The sequence below is a fragment of the Sus scrofa genome, chromosome 14 (assembly GCF_054392235.1).
Source record: "Sus scrofa isolate SSC_HxYL_T2T_F1_AM1 chromosome 14, Sscrofa_HxYL_maternal_Yorkshire_Landrace_v2.0, whole genome shotgun sequence".
Classification (NCBI taxonomy): Eukaryota; Metazoa; Chordata; class Mammalia; order Artiodactyla; family Suidae; genus Sus; species Sus scrofa.
Window position 1 is genome coordinate 146,676,566 of NC_139396.1, and position 12,200 is coordinate 146,688,765.

Sequence of the window (12,200 nt, forward strand, 5' to 3'; positions counted from 1 at the left end):
GATCTGGCGTTGCTGTGAGCTGTGGTGTAGGTCACAGATGTAGCTCAGATCTTGCGTTGCTGTGGCTGGCAGCTGCAGCTCCGATTTGACCCCTAGCCTGGGAACCTCCGTAGGCCATGGGTGTGGCCCTTAAAAAAAAAAAAAAGGACAAAAAAACCCTATACTTCAGTTAAAAAAATCCTTACCTTAATCATATCTGCAACATTCCTTTGGCCATAAAAGAACCATGTACACAGGTTCCAGGGATTAGAACATGGGAATCTTTGGGGGAGGGTGAGTATTCTGTCCCACCGTCTTAAAATAAACATTCAAACTAATTGCAAAAGTAATTTCTAGGGCCCTTACCTCACCCAGTGACTTTCGCGCCTCAACCATCCTTACAATTTCAGGGTCAGGCAGAGATCCTGGGCACCAAGCATTCCCTTTCCCATATCCAGGCCAATAAGCTCTCTATAGAGGAAAAACACAAATGCATACAAATATACACCCCACACATCTGGTTGGTAAGCTCACCCTCCCTATACCCACATACATTATCAATATAAGGTAGAAAGGATAAAATTCTCTAAAAACTATAAGCTCCTTTAATACGTGACAGGTCTCAGCTCACTAGAATGTTCATTCTTTTTCAACCTAGAAAATAACCAAATGGCCTAAATAACCCAACTTTCTGAGATTCACCTTGTCAGAGAAGACCTCCAAATGTAACTTAATATTTCTTTCCTCATTATCACACCAAGATTAGGCAGCTGAGATTCATCAGCACTATTCAGCCAGGCTTCAAAAACCTGCTACCTGTGTGCCAAGCATTAGATTAAGCAATTAACCCTCGCAAAAGAAAAAAAAAAGGGGGAGGGGAGGCGAAGTTGCCTTTGAAGACACTTGTGACCCATCTAGGGAGATTAAACTAACATAAGACACAACTAGCAATTAGAAAACATTTTTGTGCTTAGATGTACTATATTAAAGATAAATATGATGAGAGCTTTAAAGAAGCTGGACCTCCAGGGCTAAGGTCAGTGAACAGATGATGCAAAGGGAGAAAGAACAGCTTCTACTCTAGGAGTCAAGTTCCACAAAGGCAGGGATTTTCTTGTGCTTTGTGCACTAATGGATTCCAGCAGCTTGGAACAGTGTCTGGCATAGAATACTCCATAAATACATGCTGAATAAATTCTAGGAGTGTGGACTGGCATGAATAAAAGCAAGAAGGCTTTGGGTGAAAGGCCATGGGGAGGTGAGTTTGATGGGAATTGAAGGGAAGATGGGGAGCCAAGGGGGCTGGAGGTGAGTCAAGTTGGACAGGTTGGGCAGAACCAACCTTTGGAGATCTAGAAAGACAGATAGTTCACATGTGAAAATATGCTCAACTACACTCATAATCAGGGAAGTTTAAATTGAAACAAAACGGAGTTCCCATCGTGGTGCAGTGGTTAACGAATCCAACTAGGAACCATGAGGTTGTGGGTTCAATCCCTGCCCTTGCTCAGTGGGTTAACGATCCGGCATTGCCGTGAGCTGTGGTGTGGGTCGCAGACGCGGCTCAGATCCCGCTGTGGCTCTGGCGTAGGCTGGCAGCTACAGCTCCGATTAGACCCCTGGCCTGGGAACCTCCACATGCCGCGGGAGCGGCCCAAGAAATGGCAAAAAAGAAAAAAAAAATAACAATAATAATAAATAAATAAATGAAAACAAAACAAGATACAGATTGTCAAAACTTTCATCCCATGCTTTGATAATACCAAGTGTTGGTGAGAATATGTGGCCATATATAAAATGTATAGCCATTTGAGAGGACGATTTGACAGGGTCCATTAAAATTAAAAAGGCACATACCCTTGACCTTGTAACCTCATTTTCCATTATCCATTCTAGAGAAATACTCACTGTGTCTGAAAGAAGTCATACACAAGAGTGTTCAACTACAATTTTATAATAGAAAAAAATGGAAATAGGGAGCTCCTGTTGTGGCTCAGTGGCAATGAACCCGACTAGTATCCATGAAGACACGGGTTTGGTCCCTGGCCTTACTCAGTGGGTTAAGGATCTGGCATTACTGTATTGCTGTGAGCTTCGGTGTAGGTCACAGATGAGGCTCGGAACTATTGTTGCTATGACTGTGGCATAGGTTGGTGGCTACAGCTTGAATTTGACCCCTAGCCTGGGAACTTCTATATGCCACAGGTGCGGCCCTAAAAAGACCAAAAGAAAAAGAAGAAAAAGAGGAAAAAATGAAAATAATCTTACCCATCAATAAGAGAGCATGATATGTCCATTCTTAATGGTTGCACCCATGATATACCCACCCAAACAGCTTAAAGGCTGTTGACATAGAAATATCTCCAGGGTATTTGTTGCGTGAAAAATGCAAGTTATAAAACAATGCATATTGTGTCATGGAAAAAAAAATGATACATTTCAATAGAAATATACATATATAATTTTCAATAAGAAATAGTAGCTGAGGGAGTTCCCATTGTGATTTAGCAGAAACAAAACTGATTAGTATCCGTGAGGATGTTGGTTCCATCCCCTGAATTGCTGTGGCTTGTGGTATAGGCTGGCAGCTGCAGCTTCAATTCGACCCCTAGCCTAGGAACTTGCATATGTCACAGGTATGGCCCTAAAAAGCAAAAAAAAAAAAAAAAAAAAAAAAAAAAAAAAAAAAAAGTAGCTGAGATATTTATTGTGCTGATCCGTGTTCTAAGTAAGAGCTTTATATTTGTATACTCTTAATTTTTACAACAGTTCTGTGAATCAGGAACTGTTTAAAGTTCACTTTACAGACGAGAAAACCAAAGAAAAGAATGGTTATGTAAGTTATTACAGGTCTTTCAATAAATGGCAATAGTCATATCCAAATGTAAGCAGCAAAAAGTTATATAGGCATTAATTTGTAAATGAGCAGAGAGAATCTGGAAGGATACCCACAAGATTGATAACAATGGGAACCACGACAGAAGGAACTAGGGTGGGAGATGGTGGACAAGGGGTTAGCTTTGTGCTGTGAGATGTTTTTACAAGAAAAGTGCAAGTATTCTGCGGATCATGAAAAATAAATGGCTGGGGATTTTTAAACGATGAGGCTGTCAGGAGAGAGTGACCATAACTTCCCAGGTGATGGAAGAGTACATCAGAGACAACCAGGAAGATGCATGTGCCCAGTGTCCCAAGGAGGCCAGAGAGGGGCAAACCCGCGAGAGTGAAGGTTCATGAAAATCCAGGTAGGAGATGAGGGCATCAGAGCTGGGATAGTGAAATGCAGGGTAGGAGTGCAGATGTGTCAGGTGTCAGAAGACAAAAAGGCAGCCTTAGTTTCCAGCCTGATGGCTGATCCTAGTGACAGCAACACAGGGGTTGGAAGGGGGAAGTCAGTGAGCTTGGACTGGAGCAGACACGGCTGAGGTGGTGCTGGGACACACTGGCGGAAGTCTCTTGCAGATGCTTCCTTTGGAATTACAAACTGGATAAAAGAAAGCCTAACTGAGTCCCTCCAGGAGTCATACTCATAATGCATTTTATTTGCATACCGTGTCATTCTTTCCTCTGTTTCCAAACCCGCTTATAACACTTCTCTCACCTCATCCAATGGTTGGCTGCTAGGGGCAGCTGCCCCGTCCTTGGACTTCATATCCCAGTGAAACACCGATTTAAACCGCTCGCCATGGTCTTGATCATCAACCTGCACAAGGCAGACGTTGTCAGTGATGTTTCCATCAGAAAAAAAGAAAGGAAGCAAAAGGATACAGATACAGAGTGAAACCTGGGGTGGGGGATCCCAAGTCTCAACTTCAAAGCATCTGAACTGTACTACAACCCAAACTGTGTGGGCTATCAGTCTCCCTGGCTTCATCTCTGCCACCAGTCGAGTGGCAGGTACAGGGCACCAGCTGGGTGCAAAGTTCTATTTAGCAGTGTAATTAAAAAGACTTAAAGACTCTTCACACAGCATGAAGTATTCAGCTTAGAAAACACTAGACATTAGAAGAGTGGTCCTTAGAGTTCCCATTGTGGCTCAGTGGTAATGAACCCTACTAGGATCCATGAGGATGTGGGTTCGATCCCTGGCCTCACTCCGTGGGTTAAGGATCTGGTGTTGCCATAGCCATGGTATAGGTCACAGATGCGGCTTGAATCTGGTGTTCCTGTGGCTGTGGTATAGGCCAGCAGCTGTAGCTCCGATTAGACCCCTAGCCTGGGAACCTCCATATGCCTTCGGTGAGTCCCTAAAAAGACAGAAAGAAAAAAAGAAAAAAAGAGGAGTGGTTCTTTTTTTCTTTTTTGGTTGCACCTGTGGCATGTGGAAGTTCCCAGGCCAGGGATCGAACCCATGCCACAGCAGTAACCTGAGCTACTGCAGTGACAATACCAGATCCTTTACCTGCTTTGCTACAAGCGAATTCCTAGAGCAGTCATTCTTAACTTTAGCCTATGCAACACCTAGGGAGCTTGTTAAAATGCTGGCTCCCCAAATTCATGTAGGTGTTCTCCTCTGCTTTATAATTTCACTTCTCACATATTGGTCTATAAGATACCTTGAGTTAATTTTTATGTATAGGAGGGAGGTAGGTATCAATGCTCATTTTTTCTATTAAAGTGTCCATTCACTCCGGTACCATTTATTTAAAGATTGAACTGCAGTGGTGACTTTGTTGTAACTCAAGGCACCATATATGTGCAGCTCTATTTCTGGACCTTGTATTGTGTTCCACTGGTCTATCTATTCGCCCGTCAACACTACACTGAGTTAATACTACTACTTTATAGTAAGTCTTGAAATCTGGTAATCTAAGTGTCTCTATTTTGTTCTCCAAGATTTCTTGGCCATTCTAGAACCTCTGTATGTTCATATCAATTTTAGGACCAGTTTGTCAATTTCTACGCGAAACACCAGAATTTGGGCTGGAATTGCACTAAATGTGTAGATCAATTTGAGAACGTACATCTCAACAATATCTTCATGATCTTGGAAGAAGCAAAGCGTTCTTAAAGAGAACATAAAAAGAACTAACCACAAAAGAAAAACAAAATCAGGTCTTAGGTCCGAACCCAGATATTATAATGTATGTGGATAGGGCCCAGAAATCTGCAACTTTAACAAGTTGAAGTTTAAATCACTAATTTTACTGATGAGGATAGAAGTTCAGAAAAAAGAAGTGAACTTTTATAAATTATTTAGCAGATCAGCAGAGGCAGGTTCAGAGCCCAGGAATTCTAGTTCTCTGTCAAGGGCACTTTGTCTGGGCTCAATTAATTTAGCTCTAATATGCATATTTTAAAGTATATACATTAACATATCTTCACACTCTTTTCCCTCTTGAATTGTGAGAAACTACCATGAATATTACATAGACCTAAGGCAATGTTACTTCTTTTTTTTTCTTTTTTTTTTTAATGGCCATACTCATGTCATATGAAAGTTCCTGGGCCAGGGACTGAATCCCAGCTACAGCCATGACCCATACTGTAGCTATGGCAACTCTGAATCCTTTAACCCCCTGCACTGGGCTGGGGATGGGACCTACACCTCCATGGTAACCCAAGCTACTTCACTCAGATTCCTATTTTTTGAAGGCCACACCTGTGGCATATGGACGTTCCCAGACTAGGGGTCAAATCAGAGCTAGAGCTGCTGGCCTACACCACAGCCACAACAATGCCAGATACGAGGCTCGTCTGCGACCTACAATGCAGCTCGTGGCATCCCCGGATCCTTAACCCAGGGTACAGAACCCACATCCTCATGGATACTAGTCAGATTTGTTTCTGCTGAGCCACAATGGGGACTGCAGTCAGATTCTTCACCCACTGTGCCACAGTGGGAACTCCAAGGTGAGGTTTCTTGTTGGCAGCTCCACTGATATTTGGGGCCAGTTCATTCACAGGGTGCATGTCCTGTGCCTGGCCAGATGCTGAGAGCAGAGCTAGTCTCTATCCACCAGATGCCAACAGTCCACCCACCTGCCCAGTTCTGACCAGAAATGTCCCCAGACATCACCAAACTGCCCTCCTTGAGAACCACTGACTTAAGGAATCAGAAGCACAGGACCTACACAGACAGGAAGCCCTATCTTCGGTCCTCCTCCCGAAGAACAAACCCATCACTGGGGAGGCCTCCCCAGAGACCATTCCCAAGACTTGCGATCATTCAGAGGAAGTAGGAAGAGGAAAAAAGCCTTAAATGTTATTAGTGGGGTAAGGGCTAAAGTTCACCTTCTGAATAGAAGAGAACCCAGACATTCTATTCTGCTAAAAAGTCCATTCACAGCTGCCAACAGGACATTTTGTCTTCGTAAATACTTATTTATCCATTTATTTTTTAAAGAGTGACATTTAAAAAGAAAAAACAAAAAATGTTGGCCTACTTCAAATGCCAACTTAAAAATCTTGACTTTTCTCCTTCCCCACCGTTACTGAAGCATCCCTTTATTTTGTTTTTTCAATTGAGCACATGCCCCATGAATCTGCTTTTTATTCCACTGGCAAAGTCTCCCAGAGAAGAAAAGAGAGTAAAAAAGTAATCTACCACACCTCGTAGGGTGGTGATAAGATCCGAGGCCTTGAAGGGACATGATTGTCCCGTTGATTTTTCCCCTAGGGGGGAGGAAGGAGAAAGGGGTCTCAGCAGTCAGCTGTTCAGTACACACACACACATGCACACACATGCATGCACATACACATGCATGCATACACATGTACACACATATATGCACACGGATGTGCGTGCATATATGTACACACATGCACACATATATACGCCTATACACACATACGCATACAAACACACATCCATCATATAGACACAGAGATAACACACACATACACACATACACACACCACACACATACACAGATATGCACACAGGCATGTATATACACACACGAGTATATACAAACATGCATATGCACCATGTATACATGCACATACACACGTGCACACATATTCACACCTACACACACGCATACGTACACTCCCCATGTGCACACATACATATTTATACACACACACACATATTCACATAGATGCGAACAAACAGACACACACGGGCCTCCTGGGAATCTCACGCCCCTGTTTGCAACTGGAAATAGAACCAGTGAGAATCTCGATCCAGGGGGGGCCTGTCATATACAGTTAAAGGAAAGTGAATCCACTGCCACCGAGAAAGGTTAATACTGTGTGACCTGCTATAAGTTTGTAAGGGGGACATGCCAGGCGATACCTAGCATAGGGTGATACAGACATTATGGGTCTTTTTGAAATAAATACAAACAGTACTCTGATATATAAGCACATCCCCTTGTGTTTAACCTGCCCAACTCTGGCCCCAGAATTCCAGGGGCCAGAAATATCTAGATGGTCGTAAACATAAACAAGCGAGCTTTTTTTCCTTCTGGAGAGTGTCCCACCTCGAGGACACAGGTCGATGCAACAGTTTAGAATAGGGGATCCAAAGTCCAAAAGATCTGGATTTGGACCCATTCAACTAGCCAGGTAACACTGAGCAAGTTACTTAATCTCTCTGAGCCTCAGCCTCCCCAGCTGTCACATGATAACATTACAGAGAAGAAGCAGTGAGATCACAGAGATATGGGCCCTAGCAGAGTGCTCAGCACTATTGAAATGAAGCTAACCTCAGTATTTATTGCAATTTCGTGTAGCTGCCCTCGACATGAAGAGGTGAAAACAAACAAACAACAACAGCAAAAACACAAACAAAGAAAAAGAGATGAAAGCAAAATCCTAGAAGAATTAGCCTTTCAATAATCTAGGATGGCTTGTGAATTCTTAAGGCTCGTTGATCCTTAGAAATCAATGGTAACTGAACCACTCTCCGAGCCTGGGCTTCCTGACCAGTAGAAGGGGATAATGATACTATTTACTTGATTGGATTGTAATGTATTAAATGAACTAAGCAATTGTACAGTAATTTTTTTTTCTTTTTCTTTTTTTTCTTTTTAGGGCCACATGTGCCCTGTATGGAAGTTCCCAGGCTAGGGGTCTAATGGGAGCTATAGCTGCCAACCTACGCCCCAGCCACAGCAACACAGGATCCAAGCTTCGTCTGTGACCCATACCACAGCTCAACCCATGGCAATGCAGGATCCTTAACCCACTGAATGAGGCCAGGGATTGAACCCACATCCTCACGGATACTAGTTGGGCTTGTTACTGCTGAGCCCCAACAGGAGCCCCATCTGTACAGTAAATGTTATATAAGTTTGTTATAAAATAATAAACTCACAACTGGTGTGAGCCCTTAGTGAAATAAGCAACATGGCACACAATAAGAATAAGCTCAGTCTAATGTCCGTTTCCTTGAGGAGGATGAGGGCCTGGGTGGGCAGGAGCGCCAGGATGAGAGGAGGTAACACGAGGAAGGCAGATTACTAGAGAGCCTTCCACCTCGTAGATCATTTTCTAATTTTAGAAGGCTGCTAGCTCCATCCCACAAAACAACTTGTGAGGCATGGGGGAGGGAGGTAAAATGATTCATCATTCTATATGGCAAGCAGTCAATCAATTGTTCTCTGATAAAATTCTATTGTTAATTTTTCAAAACAGATTGGCTTATCCATAGGGCTTCCTTGTCTATCCAAACATCCGTTCCAAACCAAAATATCCTTGACTGACCCCTACCCATAGGGAAAGAGATCTTAAACACACTGCAAATAATCTTTTTTTTTTTTTTTAGGGCTGCATCCACAGCATATGTAAGTTCCCAGGCTAGGAGTCGAATCAGAGCTGCGGCTACCTGTCTATGTCACAGCCACAGCAACACAGGATCCGGGCGGTGTCTACGACCTACAGGACAGCTCATGGCAATGTCAGGTCCTTAACTCACTGAGCAAGGCCAGGGATCAAACCTGCGTCCTCATGGATAGCAGTTAGGATTGTTATAGATGAGCCACAACAGGAACTCCAATGCAAATAACCTTAAACACTACTAAATTCAGAGAGATTTACGAGTGTAGAACTAGTACCGAAATGCCACAGGAAAAGAAAGGAAAGGCCTTTGTAATGTTTTCCAACTACATGAACTTTGTTTTATGTACTAAGTGCGTAGTGTATGCATGGCCTATTGCATCAATGTGTCCAGAGCTGGCACACACAGAGAGGTTAAAATGGACACAAGGGGAGTTCCTGTCGTGGCTCAGCTGTTAACAAACCCAACTAGCATCCGTGAGGACACAGGTTTGATCCCTGGCCTAGCTCAGTGGGTTAAGGATCTGGCGCAAGTTGCCATGAGCTGTGGTGGAGGTCACAGACACGGCTTGGATCCCACATTGCTCTGGCTCTGGCATAGGCTGGCGGCTATAACTCCAATTCGACCCTTAGCCTGGGAACCTCCATGTGCTGCAGGTGTGGCCCTAAAAAGACCAAAAAATAAAAAATAAAATAAATAAAATAAAATGGACACAAGGACCCCGAATATTCGAGCTAGATTATCCTGTGTATTGGCCTCTATGCTATGGTAGGACAAATAGGAATATTTTCTACTTAAATGCCCTCTGCTTATATATGTGGAGAAAACAGGTAGGTTCACATCTGGGCAGAGACACTTAAAAACCTAACAGTTGCCTGAGTTAAGACATTTTCTTTCAAGGTTATTTTGAAATGCAAACTTACCCCACCGATGGCCTCTGGAGACTGCCTCACTTTTAGATTTAACGGAGTGTGATAGACACTTGTAAAGCTGTTGTTCTTGGGGTTATGGCTACAAAAATTAGACAGAAACTGAAATTAGAAATATATTTTATCTACAATGATTGCAAAACTGTTCTTAAAGGCAGAGTCTTCTTTAATCAAAAAATATAAAACTTCATAATTATTTTGAAGATTTTTCCAGGCAATGAGTCATAAAGGAAAAAAAAATCAAATAAATTCAACCTATTTAACCTATAGACTAGACTGAACTGGAAATGATCACTTCAAAACTTTCTGAAGAAATACAAAAGGATTCTGAAGTTATTTAAAAGGAAACACTTAAAGCCTCATGCATCCCCACGGCAACTACACTGTTCTATGTAACATTTAATAATTTGACGTGAGGTTATAGTGGATAGATCTGATCTTTTACTTATCAGAAATGTGAAATTTTCAACTTTCTGTTGCATAACATCCTGTCTTAGGTCTCTTTGATGATTGGATGTAAGTAAAAACTGTGGAGGAGATGTTTCTTGGATTTAACCCAGGAGTCTGTGATTTGAACCTCTGCTGGCTACTGGCTTAAAAAATAAATACAACTCAAGGGGTGGTGGGGAGGACAGCAAACACTTACGCGTGACAGTATGGCTTTTTCTGGTGACTCACAAAGTTATTAACCGATAGCATCATCTTGCAAACTTCACAGTGAAAACATGCTTTGTGCCATATCTACAAATCATATAGAAAAAGTTTTAGCAAAATTCCTTTTCTTTTTTTTTTTTTTTTCAGACTCAGGATTCTTGTGTATCTCAGAGTCAAAGAAAGAAAAAAACAAGCTTTAGGGATAAAATGGTGATAAAACACACACACACGGCTATGATGCGTAGATAAACGAATACAATTTTTTTGAGACAATACAGGAGATGTGGCCAGAAATGGGTACAACTGAAGAAAGGTGGGAAATACACCTTATTTTAGTGGTTCAAAAGACTTCCACAGGTCCATATGTGAGAAGATAAATTTCTCAGGTTTGTTACCACTGCCAAAGGCCAAGAAATATCTACTGACCTGGTCTAGACAGTTGATCTTCTCAGCAGGGTACACGCCATACCCACACCTGGAGCAAGCCTGCACATTCATCTTGATGTCCAAAGAGAGGAGACAGAGACAGGTCACAGGCAAGAAATCCAAGAAGTCCCCTTAAAGTTGTCCAAGTCTGCAAAGTCCCGACTCCGATTAAATTCCTGTGGGCACCTTGACCGCTCAGAATCCAACTTCCACTTTCCTTTGCTGACCTTCTAGTTTGAAGTCAGCTTCTGGATGGCTTTTAAAGCTGCCACTTACTCAAAGGGCTATTTTGGCGACTCGCTCAGCACGCATGCGTCTGGGAAATAAGGTGGAGGTATTTCTAGCTGACAGGCTTCTCGAAATAGAAAAGTGAACTCATGATGGCATCATGTTTATGGGGATGACCACAGCCTCATGTGTGATCGGGCACCTGTAGTCGTCGAACACTAGCTGTGATCATGACCCAAGAAAAGACCTCAGAGGCATACGCCACACCAAATGAGAAAAGCTTGCTCTGGGAGGCCTGTGACTAAAGCAGAAAGGCCAGCTCCCCTTCCTCCTCCCTGGGAAAGAAAATAAAACAGGGTTGATTCACTCCACAGGAGAGTAAATACCCTATTTGTAATTTAGCCTTAGCTCTTAAAAATGTGTATAAGAGGAGGATGGAAAACTTAGTAAGATACTCATCTGTTCGGCTTCTGCAAGAATACAAAAATAAGAACAGATGAGAGCTCCGGGTGCTGGCCTCTATATACTACCCTGGACTGTCCTAAGTCCTTGCTTAGTCCCCTGGCTCCTGGGTTTGAAGAAGGGGGCTGCTTGATGGCAAACTCTCTCTCATCTTTTTTTTTTTTTTCCCCATATATGACATGCGGGAGATCCTTGGCCAGGGATCAAACCTGTTGCACAGCAGCGAAAGTGAACTCTCTCTTCTTGGCTTTGTGAAGCTCCTCATTGATTTTGGTGTCTACCTAAATATCACCTTAAAACAGACCTTCACAGAGTTCCCACTGTGGTGCAGTGGAAAAGAATCTGACCAGGACACACGAGGCTGTGGGTTCGATCCCTCACCTCGCTCAGTGGGTGAAGGATCTGGCGTTGCTGTGAGCTGTGGTATACGTCACAGACTCGGCTCAGGTCCTGCATTGCTGTGGCTGTGGCGGGCAGCTGTAGCTCCGATTTGACCCCTAGCCTGGGAACCTCCATATGCTGTGAGTGTGGCCCTAAAAAGCAAAAACATACAAACAAACAAAACAGACCTTCATGAAACAGCTCACAAAAGATGGTGTCTCACCCCCCTCAGTTCACGGCTTTCTACGGCCACTCCTCTGCTTTATGTTATTCACAGCAGATACCATCATCTGACATTTTAAGCTTTTCTGTATCTACTTTTAAAAATTGTCTAGGAGTTCCCGTCATTGTCGATCAGTGGTAACAAAACTGAGTAGTATCCACGAGGATGCAGGTTCGATCCCTGGCCTCACCCA

The 12,200-nt window shown here is 43.0% G+C and overlaps 1 protein-coding gene across 29 annotated transcripts in view; it reads right to left on the reverse strand.

Moving 5' to 3' along the window:
* Positions 1-12,200, reverse strand: part of NRAP (nebulin related anchoring protein) — an 89,893-nt gene that overhangs the window by 68,200 nt on the left and 9,493 nt on the right. For 16 of the 29 annotated variants that reach the window (XM_084993305.1, XM_084993295.1, XM_084993304.1 and 13 more), the window contains 5 exons: positions 10,714-10,785; positions 10,280-10,374; positions 9,628-9,715; positions 3,581-3,682; positions 346-450 (listed from right to left, as the gene is read on the reverse strand). In XM_084993305.1, the coding sequence (XP_084849431.1) occupies positions 346-450; positions 3,581-3,682; positions 9,628-9,715; positions 10,280-10,374; positions 10,714-10,785 (462 nt within the window). 29 annotated transcript variants of the gene reach the window in all.